The sequence below is a fragment of the Scatophagus argus genome, chromosome 10, assembly GCF_020382885.2.
Source record: "Scatophagus argus isolate fScaArg1 chromosome 10, fScaArg1.pri, whole genome shotgun sequence".
Classification (NCBI taxonomy): Eukaryota; Metazoa; Chordata; class Actinopteri; family Scatophagidae; genus Scatophagus; species Scatophagus argus.
This window is the reverse complement of record NC_058502.1, coordinates 12,764,501-12,789,648: the sequence shown is the minus strand read 5'-3', so window position 1 is coordinate 12,789,648 and position 25,148 is coordinate 12,764,501. Positions and strand designations below refer to the sequence as shown.

Genomic DNA, 25,148 nt, shown 5'->3' with positions numbered 1-25,148 from the left:
AGAAGGCAAATCTAAGGCTTTCCTGTCAAAGGTGAAATATGGTGGTTTTTAAAATGTGGTTTGACCAAACTAAATGGCTTTTCAGTACACAATATAGAGCTTAATCTCTCCACACTTGCATTCTGCAGTCAATTACATAAGGTCTGTCTGAATTTCAAAGATTTTACTGTTAGGGGAAGTAATGAGTGAAGCTACTGAATCAATATGAGAGTGTCTGGGATGGAGGCAGAACAAAACAAAACATCCTCCCATGTCAATGCCCTTCCTGCACAGCACACCTGCACTTTGTTTCCCACTGTCACATGAAAGCCCTCAGACAGCAAAAACTTTGTCATGTCGGGATAATACTACAAGTTGGAGAAAAGACCACAAACTTACCACAAACTTCCCATGTGTGTCATTACAACAAGTAAAGGGTATATGACTGTACAATTATATCTCACGTGGAGCCAGTCTCCTAACGTTCTAGTGAACATAACCGAGGGGTGATTCACTATTTACTGCTGAAAAACAATGTTCCATAAGCCACAGAATGGCAAGTTACCATCGCAAGCATTTCAGGTATGTTCTTCACAAAGTATGTCTGAAAAAACTACAGTCTCCAGCTAGTATTAAATCCAAACATTTCCACATCATTACAAACAATTGTGCTCACACAGTTTCACACCAGAATTAAGTACTAAATTGTTCATTTACTCTTGTGCTATTGCAAGTCAGTGTTAGTGGAGACATGAGAGCTTGGCACAGCACACAGAAAACACCCACAACTTACCCAAATATTCAAAACCTTACAAAATCACCAATCCAACAATGTAGCCCTCTTTTAAAAGAGGAAACACAATAATACACAACTTTCCCATGACTTTTATGCTCTGAAAGGGTAAGAGCATATAATGATTCATTATACTTGACTTGAACAGAAATCTGCATAGTACATTTAATTTGAAATCGCATAAATCTGCCCTGAAGCAGATGCAAATAAAAAACCCAAGAATATGTTGTGGTCAGAGGTCATTAAGTGGTAACTTTAGTTTGTACCAACAGCAGATTTTATGTCCTGAGATCCCAATTTGCGCTTAAAAGAATGAATAATAAAGAAGATTAGAAAAAAATCTTAATTTAACACATGGGAAGAGTTGGGAATGTTATTTGGACAAAGCCCCCCCCCCCCCTCCTTTGAATGTCCCATTCAGAGATGCGAGTGTGTTTGTCATAGGCCGGGAAACATTCTTCAATGAATGGGATGGACGCTTTACTATCAGAGAGTACGCTGAAGGTGGACAGCTGCATCCTGAGTAGCTGTTCAACTGGAGAAGGAAAAACACACGTTGGTTTTGCAGAGGATGTAGTGTAAGGTGTGTGATATTGTCCGTCTGCTCCTCTGTGTTGTTTAGTGAGTGTGTCCTGAAAGGAATCTCCACTTCATTGCTCTTCACAATGACTGGCCACAGAGAGGGAACGGGGAGTGGTTTAAACTCACAGTTAGCTAATCAGTGGGGCCATGGGCAGCTCAAACAAGTTGTTGGGGGCTTGATGAAAGGCGAGCACATGTAGCCCAGCACCGGTGACACACTACCTCTAATTCCTGATGGCTCTTTCTCCTCCTACCACTGAGAGGTAATAAAAGGAATCTGCAGAAGCTCAAGAGGATTGTTTACTCTTGGATGCTCTTGGGGAGAGACATCTAGTCTTTGAGAGCAGACTGAGGACAAAACCAAGGAGTTAGAAGCGTACTAACTTTATTTTGAGCTAAACAACTTCACTACGAACATGCTGAAGGTGGACTTACTAGTTTTAAGTTTCTGCCTTGGTCTGGGAACAGGATACAGCGCTGTGGGTAAGAGACAGTATCAGATCCAAAACGGGCCATGTAGCTACACCTTTCTGCTGCCCGAGCAGGACAACTGCCAAACCCCGAGCAACAACTACAACTATCCAGTTCAAAAGGACGGACCCGTGGACAACGACGAGTCAGCTCAGAGGCTGGAACAACTGGAGATCACCATGGAGAACAACACACAGTGGCTGCTCAAGGTAAAGTTGAGTCACACCCACAATATCACAGCAATACACTGATGTGAGAGCGACAGCTTCAGATCAAAAAAAAAAGAAAAGAAAAGAATAAGTCCATAGAAGTATCTGACACTGTTATGATGTGGATGTGGAAGAGGATAAGAGGATAAAATGTAACAGGTGTCACTGGAGGTATTCACACTTATATACAGCAAATGCTTTAAAGACAACCAAACACTTTATATGGAACACGAGGATCACCTGCATTGACTGCTTACAGATTTCCTGCTAAAATGGTTAGAGAAACTTTTTTTAAGTGTAAAAGAATTTTTTGTTTTCATGTGATTATTTGTTCAGTTTGGGACTAAACTACAAGCTCTTTGTTATAGATCCAAGTCACTCATGTATGAAGATATGCATAAAAACAAAGCACAATTACCGCATTAAAATCCTTAAAATGGCACCTACTCTCTAAATCCACAATATATGAATACGTAGATAATTTCAATTTACAAGTTTAAGTGATGGATACAAGATGTCTCCTAGTTTGCTGTAAAGTCCATTCTCAGTATATTTAAGCTTCCATATCACACTTATGCTGTATTATGCTGTACACTTTCAGCCATGAATGTGAAAGCAGCCTTTCAGTGTGAGACTCTGCACATACACCAGTGAAACTGACATTTAACTGCAGGAACAAGAAGATGACCAATAACACAAAATAAAGTGATAAAGACCTGACAAAACCAGTTTAAATGAGCAAAGGTTTACGTTAATAAAAACAATGTCTAACTGTATAGCTACGTCAGAACTGTAACACAGTACACAAAAAAGAATTACATAAATAAATTATTGCCACATTTTATTTTAAAAAAATCTTTTATTCCCTTTAAATTGAAATAAACTGTTTCTTTGGGAATCTATTTTGAATTAGCAAATGTGGGAACAAACCAAATAATTTGAGACACTTTCATCAAGTGCAAAGGGACATAACGGATTTAATGACTGACAAAGACTCAGCACAGGTGTCCACATGAGGGACGCATTCTTGCTTTTCAGTTTGCTGATCCATTAACTTGTGCGAGTGAAAGAAGAGAATTCCCTCTTTTCTAGCTCCCTCTCCTCTCTTCAGAGTGTAATTACCGATATGAACTATACAAGACAAGCCTGGAGAGACAAGAACACCTCACAGCTTGATCACAGAATCCCTGACTCGTAATATAAAACAAGCTCTGATCTGGTCCACAGGAGAGCTCAGGGGGCACTCTTCTTTGATGTTCTTCATAATCCAGACGCTGCTACTCAGTAACTTCGCTCACACAGACGACAGTTCAAGTGCTGCCTCAGAAATCAAAGACCGCTTGCAAACACAAGTGAACTTCTAAACAGCAGCACACAGTGACAGGTTGTGTTTTTCTCACGTAAATGGAGGAGATCTCCAGCATCTTCTTCTGCTGTGCCTTCTTCTTAATTTGCACATGAGAAGACAAGTATGGGAGAAGAAATTAGAGCTAGTGTGTGTGACGGATCAAGTTTCATAACTTTCTTTCCTAAAATTAACTTGATATTTTGCCGTGAAGAACAGATCTGATTTGGAAGACTTTTACCAACACTCAAGTTGTCTGATAGCACCCAAGTATGATTCAGATTCTCACTATTAAATATCCCCTTCTACTACATTACTGAAGTGGAAGCATTAGACTTTGTAAAGGTCCACAGGTAGGCAACTGTGTGATAGAGAAGTGAGGTAAGAAAACTACATTTCTCCTATAGTTAAATATTAAAACACAAGAAGAGTTTGGTCTGCTGTAGTAAACCTACTACCTTGGGGACAACTTTAATCAATTAAAACTTTTAAATTGGAGTGTTGAAATAATAAAATTCCACTTTTGATGAGGAGATGCATTAAGTAAAATGTACCCACTTCATGTTGGAATGAAAGGTTTCACCTACCCTGTTTCTGAAATCATGGAAGTGCCTTTAATGGCTAATCAGAAGGGCTTAGAGTGAGAATAACTTGAGAAAACAAGCACTCGCCTCCTAATTTAGGGGAATCAGAGTGTCTGTTAAAAGCTTCAACTTCACTGCTGTCACATAAACATGGTCAGAATGTCTACAACAAGTATGATCTACAACCACGCTTCTTCTGCGCCGTGTTTTGAAAAATTTGTTCCAAATCATGATGCAGTAAGGTCTTCCATCGGTTGTGATTTATTCAAAATCATTCAATTTCTGAAATTCCTATTTGCGCGACACCAGCCGATGACAGCTGCGACAAACAATTTGTTGTCACGCTCTCATGCGAATGAGGAACATTCCTTACTGACGCCTTTGAGGCACATGGAGTAAACAACTGATTAGATCATTGACTGTCAATGGGAAATCCTGCCAACGATTCAAATGACAACCTCCCACCTACCACACATCTCTGTGAGTACAAACAAACTGGAAGTCATGAAAGGAAGACAAACAAAATCAGCACTAATTGCAGCTGTGACTTGTGTTTGCCATAAGAAAAATAATAAAATCGTCTGTTTGTGGTTGTGTTGTTGACAGATGAGTAAATAACAAAAGCAAGTGTGCAAACTTACTGTAAACGACAAAGACATTCAACTGACGCTGGTTTCCAGTCGTACGCACGTGTCATGCTGTCATGAAGGATGTAACTCCTCACTCAACACTTCCATCCTGTTTACGAGTCGTGTGACCTGATTGCTGCTCAGGAACACCATGCAGGAAATAACTTAATGATTGGTCTCGGCCTAAATCTGGCAATACTGTTAGGTAGATAAGAACAAATCTCGTGAAGATGACACGCTGACGTTTTCCCACCCTGGGGGCATCTGAGCCATTGTATTATTCCTATGATAAAGAGGTCTGAAATGTGCAAGGTTACACCAGAATTGTAAATGTTTTAATCCTCCTGAGTCAAGATAATACAAACAATGGATTAATAAATTGTCTCAAGAGTCACATTATCTCATTATTATCATTTATCACAATCTAGTACTTTCCACATTTGGGACAAATGGCTACTTGTAAATGACTTTCATCCTGCTTCTAAAACAATTCAAAACCTTGTTATGGAACAATTCTGTTCAACTTTGTCCGATTTGCTGTCCTTAAATAATGGAAAAATAGCGCTTCATCATTAGCACTCTGACATAGCACCATCAATCTATTTTCGAAATAGGCTAGTTAATGCATATTTTCATACTTATTGCATACAAATATATATCAAACATTAAATCAATACTGATTTTTGAGATTGATAACATCATAGTTGCTGTAGGGATATTATTGGGAGAGCAGTTGACATTATGTGATGATGTGCGTCAGTGGGAAGGAAAAATGGTTAACTATTCCAAGAAAACCATAAGGTTGGTGTGTAAGGAGGAAGTTAAGTAATACAACAATGAAATATACAGAATGTCTTGTACGTGTTTTCTAGAGAGAAAATAAGAAATTTTAAAAGTTCCTTCTTAACATCTTAACGTCCTTTAAGAAGCATGGCTACCTATTCAATAATAATAGGTCAGTTATAAAGTTGTATACGTTCTCTCTCGATGACAATTGTTAACTGCACTCCAGTCAGTGTACAATGAGCACTTAAATGAAAGTTAGTCCCTGAACCAACGGAGGAAATCCCAAGAAAAGAAAACAAATGACAATGACTTCTCTCTCTTCATCTACAGATGTGGTTTCTCAAGAATTCAAGCAAGAAACAGAGCTGCTCAGTGTCAATACCCCGTACAAACTCTCTCCAGCTAATTGTCTTTCTTCTGTGCTGCAGCTAGAGAGCTACATACAGGACAGCATGAAGCAGGACATAGTCCAAATCCAACAGACTGCTGTACACAACCACACAGCTACCATGATTGAAATTGGAGCAAACCTGCTGAGTCAAACTGCAGAGCAAACAAGGAAACTGACCAATGTGGAGGCTCAGGTGAGGCTGCACCGCTACTTTAAACATACAGAAGGAAGCGACATTAAAAAGTACATTCATGCTGTGCAAAAGAACACTGAGAGAAACAAAACAGTTTACACCTGTTTAAGCACAATAGGCTGGTAATGAAAACGTGGTGCCAGTTTATCAGCTGTTTTCCTATTCATTCTGCCATACACTGCATTATATAATGTAGCTGCAGGTTAAAAAAATAAGCAGAGAGAAAAACAGGCACGACTGCGTTGGTTTATTATTGTGGCTACACGTCAATGACCTTATGTGAGCCAACTGTACAGCATTTCCTGTTATTAGCACCACTCGTATTCCCACAGAAAGGGTCTATCAGTTTGTCACAATCAGACATCCGTCTGTTCAAAGACATCAACAGCTTCATTGGAGACACATTGCTAGGATCCATGTAAACAACCTGCTTTTTGCTGAGTTCAGTTCCTCCAAAATGGGAAATTAGAGGCAAGGTCCCCAACCCCAGAGTTTAGTTCAATACGCCTGTCTGTGAAAATACGTGGATTTTTAAAGTTTCCCTTGTTCAGGTACGTCTGCTGTATTGGAATTTGGTTGTTCTTTCCTGTCGTCTTTTTCCATTTTGCAAACGGCTGTTTGTTCACTCTGAAAGTTAAAACTGGGCTTCTGTTGAAGTAATTACACGAATGGAATACGAATTTAAAATCTTAATTATTTTGACAAACATTTTTTTAAAGATTGTCATATGTGTTGTTTATTTTTCTTTCGCCACACCTTTCTATAGGTTCCTTTTTTTAACTACTGCAAGTCATGCTGTTAGTTGCTTACTATAGCAAAACCTAAAATGCAAAAGTGCCAGATGCCCCTGATTGATTTCAGATTTATTCCTTTGTCAAGAGCCAATCGGTCTTTCATTGGAATACAGCCTGTGTCCAATTGTGTTTATGTCACAGTGTGGATCATTGAAAAAAATCTGCTGATGGATGAATGAACAACCTCACAAAGTGTCTTCGTGTCACAGCCTGACTGAACTGCTTTGCTTTGTTCTATTGCTTTTAGGTAATTCATCACGCAACTCGACTTGAACGCAAACTTCTTGAAAATTCTCTGTCAACCAACAAGTTGGAAAAACAACTAATCGTTCAAACAAATGAAATCAACAAGCTGCATGACAAAAATAGGTGAGTGCAAAGAAACAGATTCAGTTAACTTCCAGGGCCACAAACAGGATTGCGTTGGGCTAAGGTACAGAGCAAAGACGATGCTCGGTGCTGAAAGTGTTGTCTGCTTCTCATCAGCTTTCTGGAGAAAAAGGTGGGTGATATGGAGGAGCACAGGCAAGTGGAGCTGAAGATGCTTCGAGATGAAAAGGAGCAGCTTCAGACTCTAATACTGAGGCAGACGGCCCTCATAGGCGAGCTGGAGCAACAGCTGCTCAAAGTCACCTCCAACAACACCGCGCTCCAGCATCAGCAGCAAGAGCTACTGGACACTGTGAACAGTCTCATTCGCACCCTCTCTGTTGGCTCAGCTCAAGGTGAGCCAGCACTTCAGGTCATCGTTGCCTCTTTAGTGTACAGACTAAGTGTGTACTCGATTTTCATAGTAACATGTGCAAAACACCTCCATACTTGGAACCAGTGGGCCAAGACTGCTGTAACCCCTGGGAACCATAAGAAGAGGACACAATTAAATGCCTGCACAAAATAATCAAATAAAAAGCTCATGCAACAAATATCACCTATGTTTCACTGAGACCATTATGTGTGGTTGTGCTGTTGTATGGTATGCACAAACCTAACCTAATTTTAATTACTGCCTCACTTTTAAAGCACTGAAACAATGAAGGTGCTATTTTTTTCAGAAGAAGAGAATTAACAAGGCTGATTTCTTCTGCAGAGAGCAAAACTGCCATGATGCAGGACACTCCTACCACATTCATGGACTGCGCTGCCCTCTTCAAGTCAGGAAACACCCAAAGTGGAGTCTATACTCTCACATTACCCAACACGACAGTGGAGGTTAAGGTAAATTAAGCATTTAGTGTTTGGTGCACTAGGAAGATTAGTAATCTGGTTGTAAAGACAGTGACAGGTCTTGTGCACCACTTAAATAATGCCATGACAGTGCATACATGGTGTATGCTGCATGCAGGCATGTACTGACCCACCCACACTTACACAACCTTGTAAATGAAACAGTGCACACCTCTTGAAAGGCTCAGTGAATAGTGTTGTGTTTAAGGGCGGGGCAGTTAAATCAAAATGTTCTCAGACTTCCATTAAAGATGGGCATTCTTGGGCTAAAACTGTGATCTCCTTAGATACCTTTCAGCAGATTCTGGACTTCAGTTCTGTTTCCCTTCCCTGCAACTTAACATTTGTTTAAACCCACCTCAAATAAGACCCATTGTCATATTATAAATGAGTATGAATTCTTTGCAGAGCATTAATTTTAAATTATTAATTAGAGCAACTCTTTCGTCTTTGTGTTTGAAGGCTTTCTGTGACATGGAGACAGAGGGAGGTGGCTGGACAGTCCTACAAAAACGCTTTGACGGCCGTGTTGACTTTCACCGTACGTGGCAAGAGTACAAAAAGGTACAACAAGCTATCAAGACAAAATTCTTCCCTTAAAAATGTAACCTAGGCTACAGTTTTCACTCAGTTTTCACTCCAACAATATGGTGGCCAGATTTGGTTTTGGCCACGGACTGTGTTTTAAAGGCCTGCTGATACTGCACTGTTAGAGGTAGTTCCTATATGCAATCCAAAGAAAAATGATTGCAACAACAAGCACAGACAGCAGAAGTGATCACGATCTGCAGCTTAAGAAAATAATTAAAGCAAGGCAACCTAATTCCCCTGAAATGGCGATAATTTTAGTACTAGATTCAATCACAGCATATCTAATATTTCTGCAAGTGCATCTCAAACTTTGCTTGGAAGTTGTAAACAGAAAGGCTCCTGTTGATTTCCAAAAATAGTGAGTAGCATTGCTAATGCCTAGTAGGAGATACACTGGCCAACACCATGTCAAAAAGAAGTCCAATCTCAAGGCCTCAACAGAGCAATCATTACAGAGGAAAGCATTTATGCTATTATTCCTATCACAATACAGGCTCAGTTTAAATCGTGTTATCAATATCTCACTGTGAATGTGAATATTTGAGATTGAATTGCATGCTGAGAATACTTATTCTGATGAAATATTTTAGTTCCAGGAAAAAATACTATCCAGTGCAATTTAGCAAATAAATGCAAAAAAGCAACCTATAAGCTCCTTCTGCAAGGGCTCAGCGATGCTTAATTACATTTCCTTGTTTCCTTTCAGGGATTTGGAGAACCTCCAGGTGAATTCTGGTTAGGAAATGAATTTGTCTCCAAACTGACAATTCAACAGTCCTACAAACTAAGGATCGAGCTGAGTGACTGGGAAGGAAACTCTGGATTCTCACAATATGACCAGTTTTCTCTTGACAGTGAAGCACAAAATTACAGGTACGTTGTACTGACAACTTCAAAAAAATAAATGTGGCAGATTCTCAGCAGTAATTACTGAACATTGCTTACCTTCTGCTATAAGCCAAGATGTTACAGCTCATCTAGCTTGAACTATTAAAGACAAAGAAGCCCATCAGCAAATAATACTTCTCTCATACAACAGTTCTTTGAAGTGTGCTATCCTGAACACATACAAAAAACTACAGCTAATTTTCAACCAAGAAGCGTAACTAAAGCACAGCCTCAAACTCAAAACTTTACGGTTATTATAAAGTTAATTAAGTTAAGTTAACAACATTCAAAGGCAATAATCCTTGAAACAAGTTGCATTCATTATTAAATTAAAAAGCATCTCTGCATCTTTAGAGGAACTGACATGTCGTTTAATGTCATGGCAATCTATTTCATACATGAGTATCTTCCCATAGTTAAAAACAAGAGAGCTGTGAATCCAATCATTTTTTCCTAACCCTTTTTCCTAACTTCAAGCAATTAAAACAGATGGAATAATGAAGTGAAATGATTCACTCTGGCTGTCAAAACACAGTATAGAAGTTCGTCTGGATGGAGGTTCTTTGCAGTATAAGAGTATTGACTTCCCGATACTAATGTACTGGCATTGGCCCAAAGAAAATGTAATAAAACTGTTCAGTGTCTGGAAAATAGGAAATAGATGAAATGTCTTGGCTTTCTAACTTTACATCTGCACTTCTCAACAACAACACAACCTACTGAAGTATTTTTTTTTCTGAACCTAAGCTGATTTCAGTGGAATGGATGCCTCCTTTGAATTTGACAAACAGACCTTGAAATGTTCAAGTTCAACACAGTTCCATTCAGGACTGCGTGACTATGACCAATGTGGTATTCAGTTAGTTGTCTCACTAATTCCAAGTACTAATTCCTATAAGGAAACTGTACAAATATAATTACACTATTAAAAATAGCAGGACAAAATATGAAATCAACAAGCTGCTTGGGAAATCACAAACAATAACAACAACAAAACTGTAAGGCAAAGAGCATTTTAGATCCAGTAGCAGTGAAGCTATGGCCAAGAAACTGTATAAGTGAGACGGACGTTGCCTTTTCAGGAACAACAACCTTGGACTTCCTCCTCCTCTTCCTTCATTTTTCCTTTTCCATTCTACAGGATACACCTTAAAGGCTACAGTGGAACAGCAGGCAAAATAGGCAGCATTGGGCAGCCAGGAAGTGATTTCAGTACAAAGGATGCAGACAACGACAAATGTGTTTGCAAATGTTCTCAACTGACAACAGGGGGTAAGACACAGGTTTTTGTAAATAACTAGTGCTTTTGAATAATGGCGTTTGTCACTACAACACAATAACGGTGTCAGATTTTTAATGGCGCTTGTTTTGAAACAAACTCCTACCCACCCAAATCTTGGCACTTGCCCAAAAAATCTTCAAGGGCATTTTAAGCATTCCCATACTTTTGTGGCCAGGTCAAAGAGCACAATTAGCTCAGAGTTAATCACTGATCAACTCATTGGGGAATTCAGCTCCTACAATGGTTGACATTAATAGCCTGGGAACAGAGCTTTTCCCTCTCTCCTCTTGTAGCAAAAGAGTCCTCCTCCGTTCCCTTGAAAGTGACTCCACTGCCAGAAGTTTGTGTCCCTCTGTATTGGAGTCTGCCAATTGAGCATGAAAGCATAAAAACCCCTAACCCTAACCCTTTTTCCCATGAGGGGTCTCTCATAGGGGCCTCCATTTGCACATTTTGCACAATCGTGACTGAGTGGCACTGATCCAGTAAGAAGAGTAAAGCAGGATTTGCAATTAGAAACATGAAGCTGTCTGTTCGCCCGAATGAACAAAAAATTTCACTAATGCAGGAATTCTGTATGTAAATGGAGGCTGAAAAATTATCCCCCACACACGTCTCTAGTTTAAAGCTTCTCAATTCTCCACTGATTTTACACATTAAAAGTCTGTTTAAAAATATTGTATGAAGCCCTTTGAGACTCCAGAGGGAGATGTGCACGGCGGTTTGTAACCTGGTCCTCATCTCAGCTTGAGGCCGCTGGCTCAAGGCTCCGTTAGCTGCCACTGAAACAAAATATGCCATCTCTGGTTCTGTTGCAATGATTTTTATCTTTTTTTTTAAAAAAATCTATCCATCATAAGTCCCATAATGTTACAGAAGTGCAATACTGAATCAGTTCATCAAATCAACATACAGTTACTGATATAATTTCAACAATAAGCTGCACAAAGGACTACTAACTGAAATGCCATATTAAATTATGCTGTAATTATGAGTACAACACAGCTGAGAAGTTCATTAATGCTCATTCACTATACAGAAACTATATAACTGGTATTATAGTCTGTTATGTTATGTTATATATGTTACAGTTTTCAAAGCCTCCATATATACAACTTTAATTTGTATACGTTTGTTTAAATCTCATTCACAGTTTTTTAAATTCAAAAAGAATGCATTCTTCATGTGCATAAGTGGACTGAAAATCACTATAAGACAATATAAAGACAGTTTAGCTCTGAAAGGGGCTTTGCATTTTGTAATATATGATAATATTTGGTACAGAAAAACAGAACCGAAAGTACAAAGTACAAAAGACATCCCTGTTCTACACTGGGTTGCTTGTGTTATCATCTTTGAGCACATTACATTTAAAATAAAAATATTTGTTCTGATGTTCCAGGTTGGTGGTTTGATGCCTGCGGTCCGTCCAATTTGAATGGGATGTATTACCAGCGAGGTCAAAACTCAAATCGCTTCAATGGAATCAAATGGTACTACTGGAAAGGCTCAGGCTACTCACTGAAGTCCACTACAATGATGATCAGACCAGCAGACTTCTCTGGTTCACTTTGAACTGCCACTCTCAGAGTAAATAAAGCGGGAAGAAAGATCTGCCCGACAAAGCAGCAAACAACAAAACCAAAATTAAAAATTCTGAAGGGAAGCACTTCAAAGCACTCATGAAATTATTTTTACATATCTTTAGGGTTAGGGAAAGACATATTTTGTGCATGTTTTTATGTGTAATAATCAAATCAAATGGGTTAGTGCAAAACATTCTGAAGTATGGACTGTCAAAATGACGAGAAGCTGTACTGAAAACAAGAGCGGTGTGCATAGACAACTATAGGCATTGTAAAAACAGCCAACTGATCAGACAGGAGAAGCCAGAGTAAAAATCAACTAATTTAATTTCTTGAATAATTTTAATGTGGTTTAAACACCCCTTTAACTATGTTTTGAATAATAGCCGCCTACTATGGTACAACATGCATACAAACAAATTGCTCAAAGCAATTGTTATGTATTCTGGAAGAGATTCTGTTGAATGCCTATAATGTAAAAATGCCACTGAAAACATTTCCCTTAAGATACTCTCGCCTTTCTCCAGAGAATGTATGTAATTTGTTGTTTAATTTATATGTAGATTTTAAGGTTTATATTTAACATTATAATATTTGATGGAGATTTGTTACAGATCTTGAGTGCTAGTTCCTAGCTAGTTAACAATTTAATTGCACATAAACTTCTTTTAATATAATTCTGCAGTATCTTCCCACATGCTCATATATGTCGGTGATCTTTTTGCAGTCTTTTGCGAATGTATTTTTATATTTATGTAATATTTTGGTTCAAGCTGCAACATAATTTTTGAAGTTGTATACATGAGGAAGCTGAATTTCTCATCAGTAAACACTGGCTTTAGAATTTTTTTTAAGGTTGTTTAACTATAAAGCCCAACCAGCTGTTACATGTCTGTAGTTAAACAGATCCACAGGGCAGAAAGCTTAAGACATGGGTCTTAACTTTGAAGTTCTTTTACACAATAGTCCTGTTCTACACTAAGGAATGAACCACCTCGGGAATGCACAATTGTCAATTACCATTTCTATTGGAAAATAAAAAAATTTACATGCTCTAATAATGCATTTTTATTGTTACTTTTAAGGTATTGATCACAACCTACAACTTACACCTTTCAAATTCAATTCCCAAACCTTCAGAGGAGTAATATAGGTATGCCTATATGTCACAGTATGCAATTTTATATTGCTATGTTGTGTTGCTTTTTGGAAAAAATCCATTTTAGGAAATCTTATGAATAAAAAGCAATTGCAAATGTTTTTGGCTAATTCGGTGAATTAAATACAGGACAAATAAATATAAAGATCCCCCAGTGTAGCCAAAAAGTTGTCCTGATTATTGATTTATAAGATTGCTCATGATGTCCTAATGCAGAAATATAAGGAATAATTACAGCAGAACATTTATAGTCATAAGATGAAATTGCAAAACTCTTTCATATATTGGCCTGATGTTACAAGTAGACTCCAGTCTTTTAATCTTACTGCCAAAAACGCTTAAGTCGAGCATCATTATTTGAACAGAGGCCTGTCATTTTACATTACAGGATATGCAATGTATGTAAAGAAAATTCACTGCGAAAATTGTCTGTTTAAACAACAATAATGAATACTACTAAAATCAGTTTTTATCATTAATACTGACAACAGCTGAAGGCAACACCAGGCTCCATGCAGCACCAGATCTGAACAAAAAGAGGAAAGCATGATGTTTGCCAAATGTTGGCTGTCTGCCTAAGAGTAAAGGAATGATAAACAGCCGCAAGGACATCAAAATTCTTCGTCCGTCAGACATCATGCAATTTCAAGAGGAAATGTGTTGACATTTGTCTGCATCAAGAACGTACGTCTTCTCTGGCTGTGGCAGGAGGGGACAGTGATTCATGAATGACGAGTTCAGGAAGAGGCAACATTCACATTTCACACAGGATGCTTCAGGAAAAACAAGTGGACTGAAAATGGATGACTGGCAATAAAATAGAGCAGGTTTCCGTCCAACTTCCTCGGCTTTGGTTTTACGAGTGTTTATTAGTTCTGAGTGTCAAATGGGGGCGTTGAAAAGATGATTTATCTAGAGAAAATGATTTATGTGCATAAATAAATAAATAAATTCTCATTATGAAACTGAAGGAATATGAACAACCTGTGCCGCAGGGAATTGGTCTGAAAGTTCGTACGGTTCCTCAGGAATCCACTGCCCTTGTTCCAAACACCAGAGAATCTAATCAGGACAAATCAAAGTAAAAGATGGTAGAACACTTCATCATCATTTTAAATGACATCATGTAATACTGTAGTTTCAAAACATACACAAACTATATACCCATTCAAAAGAGAGGATCCAGCAGCCGCGAGCGATGCCCAACAGAATATTGACAGTCCGTCTGTGACCACCAGACACCACATGAGTTGTGGTCTCACAAACTTGGTCAACAATTGAAAACCCGCCAAGGGCTTTCACCAGCTGTCCCACTATATGTTGCTTTCTACAAGAGGAGAATAAAGATGAAAATAGCCAACAGAGCAAAGCATTAAGTGTTGAAAGCAAACTATGGCTGGTCACATTTATCTAAAGGCAAACAGTTTGAAAAGTTTGAGGTACTTACTCAGTGGGCATGCTTGTCATGACCAATGTTCTCATGGCCTGAATGAAGATAAAAATAATACACACAAAAAATACAAATAAATACACACAACTTACGACAGGGACAAGACAATTTTCTTAACCAAATTTCTCTTCACTTCAAGGATCATGGACAGTTCAATTTATATTACTAAAACAAAAGTAATTGTAAAGAAATTTGATAGAAGTTGATATCACACAACATGTTATTGAACAGTAAGCAAATGCTAAATGTTTTCATATCTGTTTTATTTCTGGGGGTGTGGTTCTAATCCCCTGTAATTTATAAACTCCACATATCCACACATTTGGCAAACAATTAAATGTAAGTGGAGCATCTATAGAGCACAGATTTGTGCCAAATTTGTTTCTTGGCTTGTGCTCGAAGCAGCAAAATCACAGAAAAGAGGAAATCTGTGAACTCAACAAATCTACAACAAATCTACACCTTAAAGCAGCCAAGAGAATACAGTATACATAAAAATGCCCCAAAGACTACAGGAAATTTAATGCAAGTTATGTTTCTTTTAGGTCTAAATACTGTAAGCTGGTTTGTTGACCAACACAGCACTGAACAGGTAAGAGGATCATTATTCACCAGTCAGATAAACTGTGCACTTTCAGTAAATCTGCACGATATGTAGCTGCATTGAGACCAAAAAGGAAATCAAACATCAAGGCCATGAGTAGTGAAAAAACATATTCAGAGCCACTGAAACGGAACTTTAAATTTGCAACCAAACTGCCCATCCAGTCTCATACTCTGACCCCCATCTGAGCAGGATATCGTCAACACAGACACCTGAGGTCCAAACGGGACCACTGGGCCCTTTCCTGCCGCAATCTGATATCTGGTCCCCCAGCTGGAAGTCAGGGGTTAAGGCCTGTTGAACACAGTGATGCCAAAATGGGCCCCAAGCCCACACCAACAGCACACCCTGATAAGCAAGTTGGGAAGTCATCGAGTTGGTTAGCATCGCCCCATGACTGCTACTCCTATTGTTGTCCTGAGAGAAGTTTCTTCAAGGGGAAAATGTTTTGATATTTCCATTTGATAATGATCCGCAACAGGGTTTACCTTCTGCTAACACTACAGGCTGGCCAAAAGCCCTCCACAAAAATCAGCTCATTTTGAGCTCTTTCAAGTCAAGCAACTCAAAACATGGGCAGCTACTCTGAAGGTTCCTCAAAAGGGGATTTTGGCTTATCTTATGCAGTGGACATGTTCTGGCAGAGGCACAAGAAAACAGGCACTGAAGAATGAGCTGCACATAATGAGTCTCTGACAAAGAGCTGGTGTGAGCTGCAGCACAGCCTCTGAGCACAAGTGCTCCGGGCACAAATGAAGGAAATTCTTCACTGTATGACTGCGTCTCCTTGATGGCTACTACTCGGCGCTCTCTGAAAATAATGCTGTTCAGAAAATCAAAGGGAGATGAGCATACTGGACTTCTGCAGAACTTACAAAGATCAGTCATGGGAGTAAAAATACTAGATCACCACAACTGAAGAGTATCTTACATAACCAATGAATGAAAAATACCATGGATGCATACAGTAGCTTCTACTGACTCTTGGCCAAAGTCCATCAAGACTTTTTGAGACTCCAGTAGTGTGACTTCATAGTTTTATAGAAATCATAACGTGGTAGAGAAATAAACAGAAATTAAAATCATTGGGAACCTTGCTATATATTTATTATGGAATTGAAAGATGACAAGAAATAAGTACAGAGTGCTGAAGAGTGGCATGCAACAAAGATCTCCAGCTTAAATATGAAGACACTGAAGGATGTCAAAGATCATGGTTAGCACTTGAAGATTAACCTTTAATGGATAAAGGTTAAAAAGTTATTACTGAGCATTTGTGAGCCTTAACATTTCTTTTCATGTTTGTATTCAGTACATGCAATCTGATGTCATTTAAGATTTTCAGATTGATATTTTTGAACAGACTCAACGGCAACAGCCCATCTGCAGTCTATTCACCTTAAGTCGAGCAACATGAAACGTATCATTGTTTACATCTGAACTTTCAAAGGTGGGTGAGCTAAGCAGGTCAGGTGTGTCCTTATCTCGCTGCCTCATGTTTGGATGGTCATCTATTTTCGTGACATTTACAGAACTTAGGAGAACAAGTACAACATTTCTGTGATCAGGCTACAACAAAGTCAAACTGATCCCCAGGGGGGGTGACGTCATCGCTTGGCTTGTTTCAGCTACAGCTTGTTGAGGTTACCAGCGTAACGAAAACAGAGCCCAGGTGCATTTCACAAGCAAGGAAGTTGTACGCCACCATCACAGAGGCAAAAACACAGGAAGCAATGACAGACAGAACCTCTCGGCTAGATGCGTCAAACGCCTACAGCTATGGAAGTGTGTGACCTTATGGAGGAAATACTTAAAAAGGAGTTACACACTACTCATGTTAAGTTCACTTCCTAAACTTCATGTCGCACATAAAACCCTGACTGTCACTGGATTTTGTCATTTTCTGCAACTGCAGTAGTTTTGGAAGATAAATAAAGTACAAGCTCAGGGAAATAAAAGTGCAAATAACACGGTTTCATTTACTTGAGAGTCACTAGTGACCGATTTTTTTTTTTACTCTTTTCAACACACTGTGCAAAGTTCAGCAATTAAACATTTCTCTGCACTGTCATGGATTCATCAAATTGTGACCTGTCTGTAATTCAGCTCAAAGCATAAATGTGAACAAAGCGAGCATTTAAATGAGCATATAAGACACCAAGGAATTAAAACTGAGCAAACAAGTCACAAAAAGCATCTAAGCATCCCTCTGATCACTTAGCACTTGTTAGATCTTGTTTTTGCAGTCTCAGACCAATTTTCCCCATAACACACAAAAAATGTATCACCAGCATGCATCTTTGTGTAAAACTCTTCAAATACAATTAAAAACTGAAAACCTCTTACCTTTGTTTTGTTGACCATTCTCTGAAGACTCAAGCTGACTTGCTTATTGTGATTTTCTTCACCTTCAGAGGGGCTCTCAGCTGAACCAACTGCAACTGTACATTCATTTCCTCTACCTACATTTGCAAACAAAAAAATTGTAAACAGTGTGAGGGGGGATGTCACTCAGGATATCACACAGTAGACACTGTGTGACTGTGTGTGTCGATCTGTTCATGTTTACTCATCTCTGCTCTGTTCTATTTATACCTGGCTGAAAAGTGCAACAAAAAGCTGTAAATTGTGACAATTTCAAACCAATTACTCAACAACTCATCAGTACCAGACAATTAAGACACCCCAATCCATTAGAAAATAAAACATAAATCAATAACTCAACAAACGTTTAATTATTTTCAAAAGTATTTTAAAATATACATAAAAGACAGAAAGGCAATTATTTTCTGACATATGTTCAAGATAAACACCTTTCAAGAAAGGTTAAATACATTCAGCTTCAAGTATGTCAGGGCATAAAACCAGTGAAGATTCTACTCTAAATGTTCAGTAGTTGGACTCAAAGATACAATCTATGATCTAAATGTCATTAAAGGTTATTAGTTTTTAATACTGATACTGGAAGTCTTCTTTACATCTTTAGGCAATGTTTTTCAACACAAAACTAAGGATAATTTAGATTTCAATTATGATCATCTGAGGAACATATTAAAAGGCAGATTTTCCATCTGACCAGCTTCAAAACTACTTATCCTGCTCAGGGTCTTGGGGATCGTGCCTCAGTATGCTCTGGGTGAGATCCAAGTCACCCCCTGGACACAGTGCCAGTCTACCACACACTGACAAACAAATGTACAAGCAAATAGAGCTTCTAATTCACCTAATTTGCATGTTTCTTTTTGATTGTGGGAGACATGGGGAGAATACATCTCAATCTCTACACTGTATATGTGTATATTTACAGACACACACACACATACCATATCTCAAATTTATGATCTAAATGTCTTCTTAGGCCTTTAAAAGACAAACAGACACATACAGAATATGGCAAGAATATTCATATAGAAAGGCCTCATTTATTCACATTGAAATTATTTTATTATTCTTCATTTTAAAAAATGACATGCAAAAAAAATAATTATAAAAAAAAATCACCTTCAGGAAAGCAGCTGGAGGGAATCACTTACTAATTCAAGAATTCCTTGAAAGAATGAGGTTGGAAATCACATAAAGGACTCAGGGATTGCACACATTGTTAACTAACCTCCACTATTTCAGACACTTTTGGTAATACTTTGCCTTGTTCAGTTCATAATCATGGCGACAGTAGAAATGCTGGCAGCCTTACTACTCACTTTGCAAGGTACGAGAAAGGACACAGACATCAGAGCTTTTCTGCAGCTCCGACACTGCGCTATCCTCCGTTACCACTGTTGGTAGTACTGACGTAGATGCTCTTCTATGTTTTGCTGCATCACTTGTTGTACTGGTGCGCGTAAATGGCAAGGTGCTTTGTCTTCGCCTTTTAGCCACAAGCGTAACATTAACACTTTGACTGTCTACAGGTTCTTTCAAATCCTGTTGAAGATTACTTTGAGGCTCGCTGCCTGCATCAGACTGTTGATCGTGATTTTTGCCTGTCTGACTTCCTTCCAGTTTCTTCTTCTTTTTAGTGTTATGTTCAGATCCAGTGCTTTCACTTCTTCTTTGTTTTCTCTTCTTAGGAACAGGATCCAACTCAAAAGGGATCTCAGTCTCTCCCTTGACAGGTACATAAGGCAAAAGAGGTCTTTTTGATCGCTGGTGGTGGTTAGCTGGGGAGAAATAGTCCTCAAACACATCATCGTCTCCATCCATGGAAACTGAGGCAACACATTTAGAATCACCTGATGGAGTGAAAGATCGTATCAACGCAGAAAATGATGGTCTGGCAGGTTTGGGTGTTTTCTCTTTCATTTTCTGTAATGGAGAAGAAGTTTCTTTTGACAGATCTGCAGCATCATCGAACTTTGGCAACGATGAGACACCACTAGAAGAGTTCACAGCGTCAGGGGAAAAACGGGTCTTAGTCTCTGTAAAAGATTTAGTTGCTTTTATTCTTCTTTTTCCCTTTTCAGATTTGCTAGGTGATGGGCTTGATCGCCTTTTTTCTTCAATAAAGTTCGCGCTGCTTTCAGATTCCTTACCCCAGCGAGGGCTCTCTATTAAACCTACAGATCTGCGTTTCTCTGCTGACTTTTTTCTGACTGAGGTCCTTTGTGACTTTGTTGGTCCAGTCCTGTGTTTGTCCTCTTTGTCACTGAAATCAGGACATTTCACAGCACTTGAAATCCTTTTTGGCACATCACTGGAGGGGGACAACCAGGGCTTCTCAGAGGTTTTCCTGTGCCGCTGTTCAAGATGGTCATGGTCAGTATTTTCATGTTGTGTTCTCCCTTCTTCCTTATCAGGTGAGTAGGCAGGTTCAGCAGCAGAAGCACTGGAATCCTCATCTGACTGGTCGTCTGTATGAAGAAAAATAAACAACAATAATTACTTTTATGCACCTTATTGACACCTTCAGTACATTCTTTTTCTTTGCTGTTTTGTGTGTTTTACTGGATTTTACAATGACTGTCGATAACTCCCACTATACAAAACCACTGGCAACTGCTCCCACTTCACATTACGGAGAGCCAGAGTTAACAAGCTCAACATGGAGCTTGTGTTCCTTCAGGGGAGAGACAGCTCAGTGGTGCTGCAAACACAGGAGGATGACAAACCCGGCAGTGGCACACACCGCAGCAGCAGCCATTAACTAAATAACTAAAAGCACTGAACATACTTTCAGTTATTTGTTAAGAGGATACACTCACAATCTTGGCTGAAATCTAGCTCTTGTGCCTACATGATATGAATTCCCTTATCTTAAGTCCCTCTGGGCATATACATATGCCAAATGAATGTAATGTAATGTGCTATTTGTCTTACGAGCTGGCAGAGCAAATGAGGGCAAAACACAAGTGGTTACGGCACATTCAGTACACTCCAACTGAGTGCCAGTGTTGTTCTGCTTAAAACAACAGAATGCCTGAAAACACTCACAAGAGACACAGGAACTACTACTACATCCCCAAAAGAATACATATTTGAGAAAAATATAAGAAAATAAATGACACAGTTCACTGTACCTTGATATCTTTAACAGTGTTTTTACTGTTCAAACATTCACACCCTTATTTTAAGAACATGAGCAAAAACAAATATGTAGGTCAATGGCAAGGCAAGTCGAAGTACAAGTGCTATCTTGGATTTCAACATGTGGGTTCATCTGGCTTCATCTTGTTGCTTAACTCGCCAGCTTTTGATCAGTAACAAGAATATCACAAAAAAAAATTCTTACACATTAATTTGAGGACAGTTGGTGTGCTCCCAAGGGAAAGTTTCGGGCTGGTGGGTGAGCAGGATTCTATCATTTGTGAAGCTGAAAGACACATACATGTGAATTAATAGTAGAGCTGAACCATTTTAAGAACTTGTGAGTTCATTGGGCTGTACATTTTCTGCTGCACATACCTGTGGGCGAGAGGTTTTCCCGTTTCTCTTTCATGTCTTTCAAACGTTGTGCCATGTAGTCTGATCTTTTCAATGCAGGGCTATAGACTATTCCATTCTCTTCATCAATAATGATAGGTGACACATCTGCAACTGTGGATAAAAATTACTGTGAGATGACAAACTACAATCTTTGGTTTCTAATAGCTGTAATAATCTCTTACCAAGAGGTTGTTTTGGAGCTAAGTCTTTCATCATCTTGTCTAATTTTCTCCTCATGCGTCTGTCATTTTCAGGTGTCCTCTCTGGAGAATCTTTAGGCTGCATGCAACGATGCTGCGTGAATCAAATACAAATCATATGTCAAAGAGGAAGTAAATAAATGAACATTTGAATACTTTTAAGATCAAAATAACTTCAACCAAAAAAGGCCATGTTCTCACTTCGCCAGACTCCACTTTGATGAATAACTTATACAAACTTTTTTCAGGGCAACTATGAAGAAAATTAGGTAGTGTAACAAATATGAACATTGTTTCTTTTGACAAGTTAAATCGAGGATTCATGTGGTTTTAACTCAGGTCAGTATGTCTGGAACAGAACAGAAATAAGCCTTAGCTCTTGTATCAAAGCTTCTGGTTTTTCTAGTACATGATGTTTATGTTTATCAAAGCTCATAAATTCAAATATAATATGACATCTCGTTTATAGATTCTGTTCAGGTGAAAAACAGACTGAGGTCAAGGACCAAAATCAACATTAGGTATGGCTTGATGAAATGGAGTTAGGCACTGATGGCAATGACAACTTAAACTGTGACACCAGCATAAACATTAGATGTACACTGACACTACTCACTTTCTTATTCTTTAAAACTGGATTAGTTTCATCCATGGCTGGATACAACTCCTCATCCACACGCACACCGTCATCGTAACATCTGGACATCATTTCAGTAAAAATAAGGAATTCAAGCAATGATCAACAACAAGATCTTCCAGAGGATCTCTAGAACGTCATAACGATACAATCAAAATATTATAAGGTGTGGAAGTTAGAAAATGACAACTCTCAGTGTTATTGTTACCTGCCCACCCAGAGAACCGAGACGAGCCTCACATCACTTTTCTTGGCTTTCCTCCATGTAGCTGGATGGCCATTGTTGAAGACTACATGTGTGACTTGTTTAGTGAATGTTTTTGATACCTGGCAATGAAAAGGCATTTAGGTTTCACAAAGAATATGCTCAAACAATGCGGCAATTTGTTCTTTTGCATTTTTGCAGTGATGTACATATCTTCCGTAAAAAACATAAACAAATAGTATACAGTATAGGGCAAATGTGCTTATTAGGTCTGTGGTCTCACCTGAGCTCCCATTTTTTGCAGCTGCTGAACAAATGGCTTTGAATAGTTTGCTGTTTTGTCTGATGACCACACATCAACATAGGCAACGACATCTGCAAACACAGTGAACAGACTTAAAAAGCACAGGTCATAAAGCTGAGCCTTGATTGACGGTAGTAAAACTAAGCTGATGTACAGTACCTTGAAGTATTGAACAGCTGTTGCTTGTGGTCATTACTGGCCTCTTAAGCTCCAAGATTTACCTGCACAAAACCAATCAACACATTTTTTGAGAGGGGAGATCAGTTTTCACTGTCCACAGGAGTTTTACTTGCTGTGAATATTTTTAAAGAATACAAGACATTAGAAACTGCTTTCAGCCAATATTGATAACCGATAATTACCCGCTTCACTTGGATAACCAATAATTTCATGTTTTCGTATTTTAAAATTAAGTTCATAACCTGTAGTTCTGATGTAGTGTGCGTGATTTATGGCTCAAATAAGATTTGTTGCGTTAATACCCACAGACTTTTTCCCTCTCCTCTGAACCCTACAATCGTGTTGTCCACACCAACTACATGTTTGGCTCTCTAATCTCCATTTTGTGGCTCCACCCAGGAGAAGCAATTTGACATCGTGACTGTGACAACAACATGCTGCAATTGTTCTGTTTCTCATTCTTGTCTGGATATTTGTATATTTTATATATTGGCAGACTGCAAACAAACTCTAAAAGTGCATAGTGTCCCCTATCAAAGCATGTAAATGCTATGCTTTTCATGTCAATGAAAGCAATTTGGCCTCACATTACTGGCTCTATATTTATCAACGTGATAAATATCATGCAAACATGAAATCACTTGCTGGCCAATCATGCTGACTTAACCAATCACAAAAAACTACACATGACAGTCAGTCAGTGTCAGGATCATGGTTGCAACTCAGTACCATTTTCTATCAGTCCACTAACTATGTTTTAGATTGTCGTGGACAGCAGTAACTAACCATAGCCCAAAGGGGTGTCCCAACATTTCTAACTTTGTCTAAAAAGCAGCTCATCAGACTAGCTATATTTATGCTTTGGAAAGATAAAGGTCATTTCGGTCAACCAACCAATCACTTATTGACAAGTCAAGATCTTAAGATATGTAGCTACATGTTTCATACTGTAATGGCACAGGACTGGAAAAAGGCAGTCCAGCTTTCCAGTCCTGACTGCTTTTCTCTGTGGGGTCCATGTTATATGCCTACCAACCTCGAACTGCAATTTCACAACATATTCCTTCTGTACTTTGGTCTATGGTAAATTTAGTAATCACAGATACAAGGAGCACAGTTAAAGTTGCCTAGACAACTAATCGTGAGTCGAGCAATGTTAGCGAACATATGGGCAACCTTATAAATTGTTATATAATGTTACTTAATGTGTAACGTACAATATTCGAGACCTACTATTTTGATCAAACACCAGTGAAATCAATCTACATCTACATATGTCTACTACACAAATGTTGACAGTATTTTCCCATTAGTTTACGCTACGCTTTCATACTAAATTAGCAAGCTAGCATGAGCTAACTCAGTGATCTTCAGCATTATGCTGGTTTTGCTAATTTGGGTTAATACTTCCGTAATATGGTGACATACGCATTTCACATGCTTTGACTATAAACCGTACAGAGGCACACATGCAGACAACAATAAGCATTTTTTTAGTAATTTCTGCGCACTTACCGGTAGTTTATGCCTTCAGTGAAGTTTAAATCGCGCAGTTTCCAACAATACCTCACTACAGTGTACATAGTTCGCGCGTGCAGTTTGTGATGCAATGTATTCTGGGACAACGGGCCATGATTGGCTGATAGATAATAAACGTCACCTCCAAACCAGAAGTGATGGCAAAGGGAACGTAAAAACAGGCACAAGGGCACTAAGAAGGGTTCTTAAAACGTCGTCTTTCTGGCAGACGAGTGAAGCAGCAAGATGCATTACTGCTTACTTTTTCTGTCTCTCTTGACTAGCACATTACACTGTAAATCTGTAAATATAACTTATTTTACTGTCAAAAGTAGTGTGATCTTGTTTATCATAGAACTAACGTAATAAATACTGGGGTAGATCAATCAAAGGCTCTTAGGATGAAAGATACTGTGTCGCTCCGTGTTCCTTTAAATCCGTCACGTATTTAAACCAGTGGAGATGTTTTTTTTTTTATGTTTTTTTTTTTTTTTCCTTTTTTTTTGTTGCAGTTGACCTGAATTTAAAATTACAGAGATGGGATGCTTCCTTTACTAACGCTGGGCAAGTTAAAATAAATATGACTGTCTCGTGCTGAGGCCAGCTTTATGAATTTAATGCATGCAGACAGTTTTAAGGTGG

At 38.7% G+C, this 25,148-nt stretch overlaps 2 protein-coding genes across 5 annotated transcripts in view; one reads left to right on the top strand and one right to left on the bottom strand.

Moving 5' to 3' along the window:
* Positions 1-24,644, bottom strand: part of mcph1 (microcephalin 1) — a 28,027-nt gene extending 3,383 nt beyond the window's left edge. For 2 of the 4 annotated variants that reach the window (XM_046401633.1, XM_046401635.1), the window contains exons 1-14: positions 24,504-24,644; positions 22,968-23,029; positions 22,788-22,879; positions 22,508-22,626; positions 22,279-22,360; positions 21,645-21,756; positions 21,442-21,573; positions 21,269-21,349; positions 19,242-20,390; positions 18,636-18,722; positions 17,887-18,002; positions 14,934-14,971; positions 14,651-14,813; positions 14,471-14,548 (exon numbers count right to left, since the gene is read on the bottom strand). In XM_046401633.1, the coding sequence (XP_046257589.1) occupies positions 14,471-14,548; positions 14,651-14,813; positions 14,934-14,971; positions 17,887-18,002; positions 18,636-18,722; positions 19,242-20,390; positions 21,269-21,349; positions 21,442-21,573; positions 21,645-21,756; positions 22,279-22,360; positions 22,508-22,626; positions 22,788-22,879; positions 22,968-23,001 (2,283 nt within the window). In that variant the 5' untranslated portion in view covers positions 23,002-23,029; positions 24,504-24,644. The remainder of the gene's footprint in view (positions 1-14,470; positions 14,549-14,650; positions 14,814-14,933; positions 14,972-17,886; positions 18,003-18,635; positions 18,723-19,241; positions 20,391-21,268; positions 21,350-21,441; positions 21,574-21,644; positions 21,757-22,278; positions 22,361-22,507; positions 22,627-22,787; positions 22,880-22,967; positions 23,030-24,503) is intronic. The other 2 variants (XM_046401634.1, XM_046401636.1) reach the window with 2 other exon arrangements.
* On the top strand, positions 1,190-14,503 carry angpt2a (angiopoietin 2a). Its single transcript, XM_046401637.1, has 9 exons — positions 1,190-2,034; positions 5,807-5,962; positions 7,004-7,125; positions 7,243-7,481; positions 7,844-7,971; positions 8,443-8,544; positions 9,278-9,444; positions 10,601-10,731; positions 12,144-14,503. Exons 1-9 carry the CDS (start codon positions 1,771-1,773, stop codon positions 12,314-12,316), a joined length of 1,482 nt encoding a protein of 493 aa, XP_046257593.1. The 5' UTR covers positions 1,190-1,770; the 3' UTR covers positions 12,317-14,503.
* Positions 24,645-25,148: the final 504 nt, after the last annotated feature.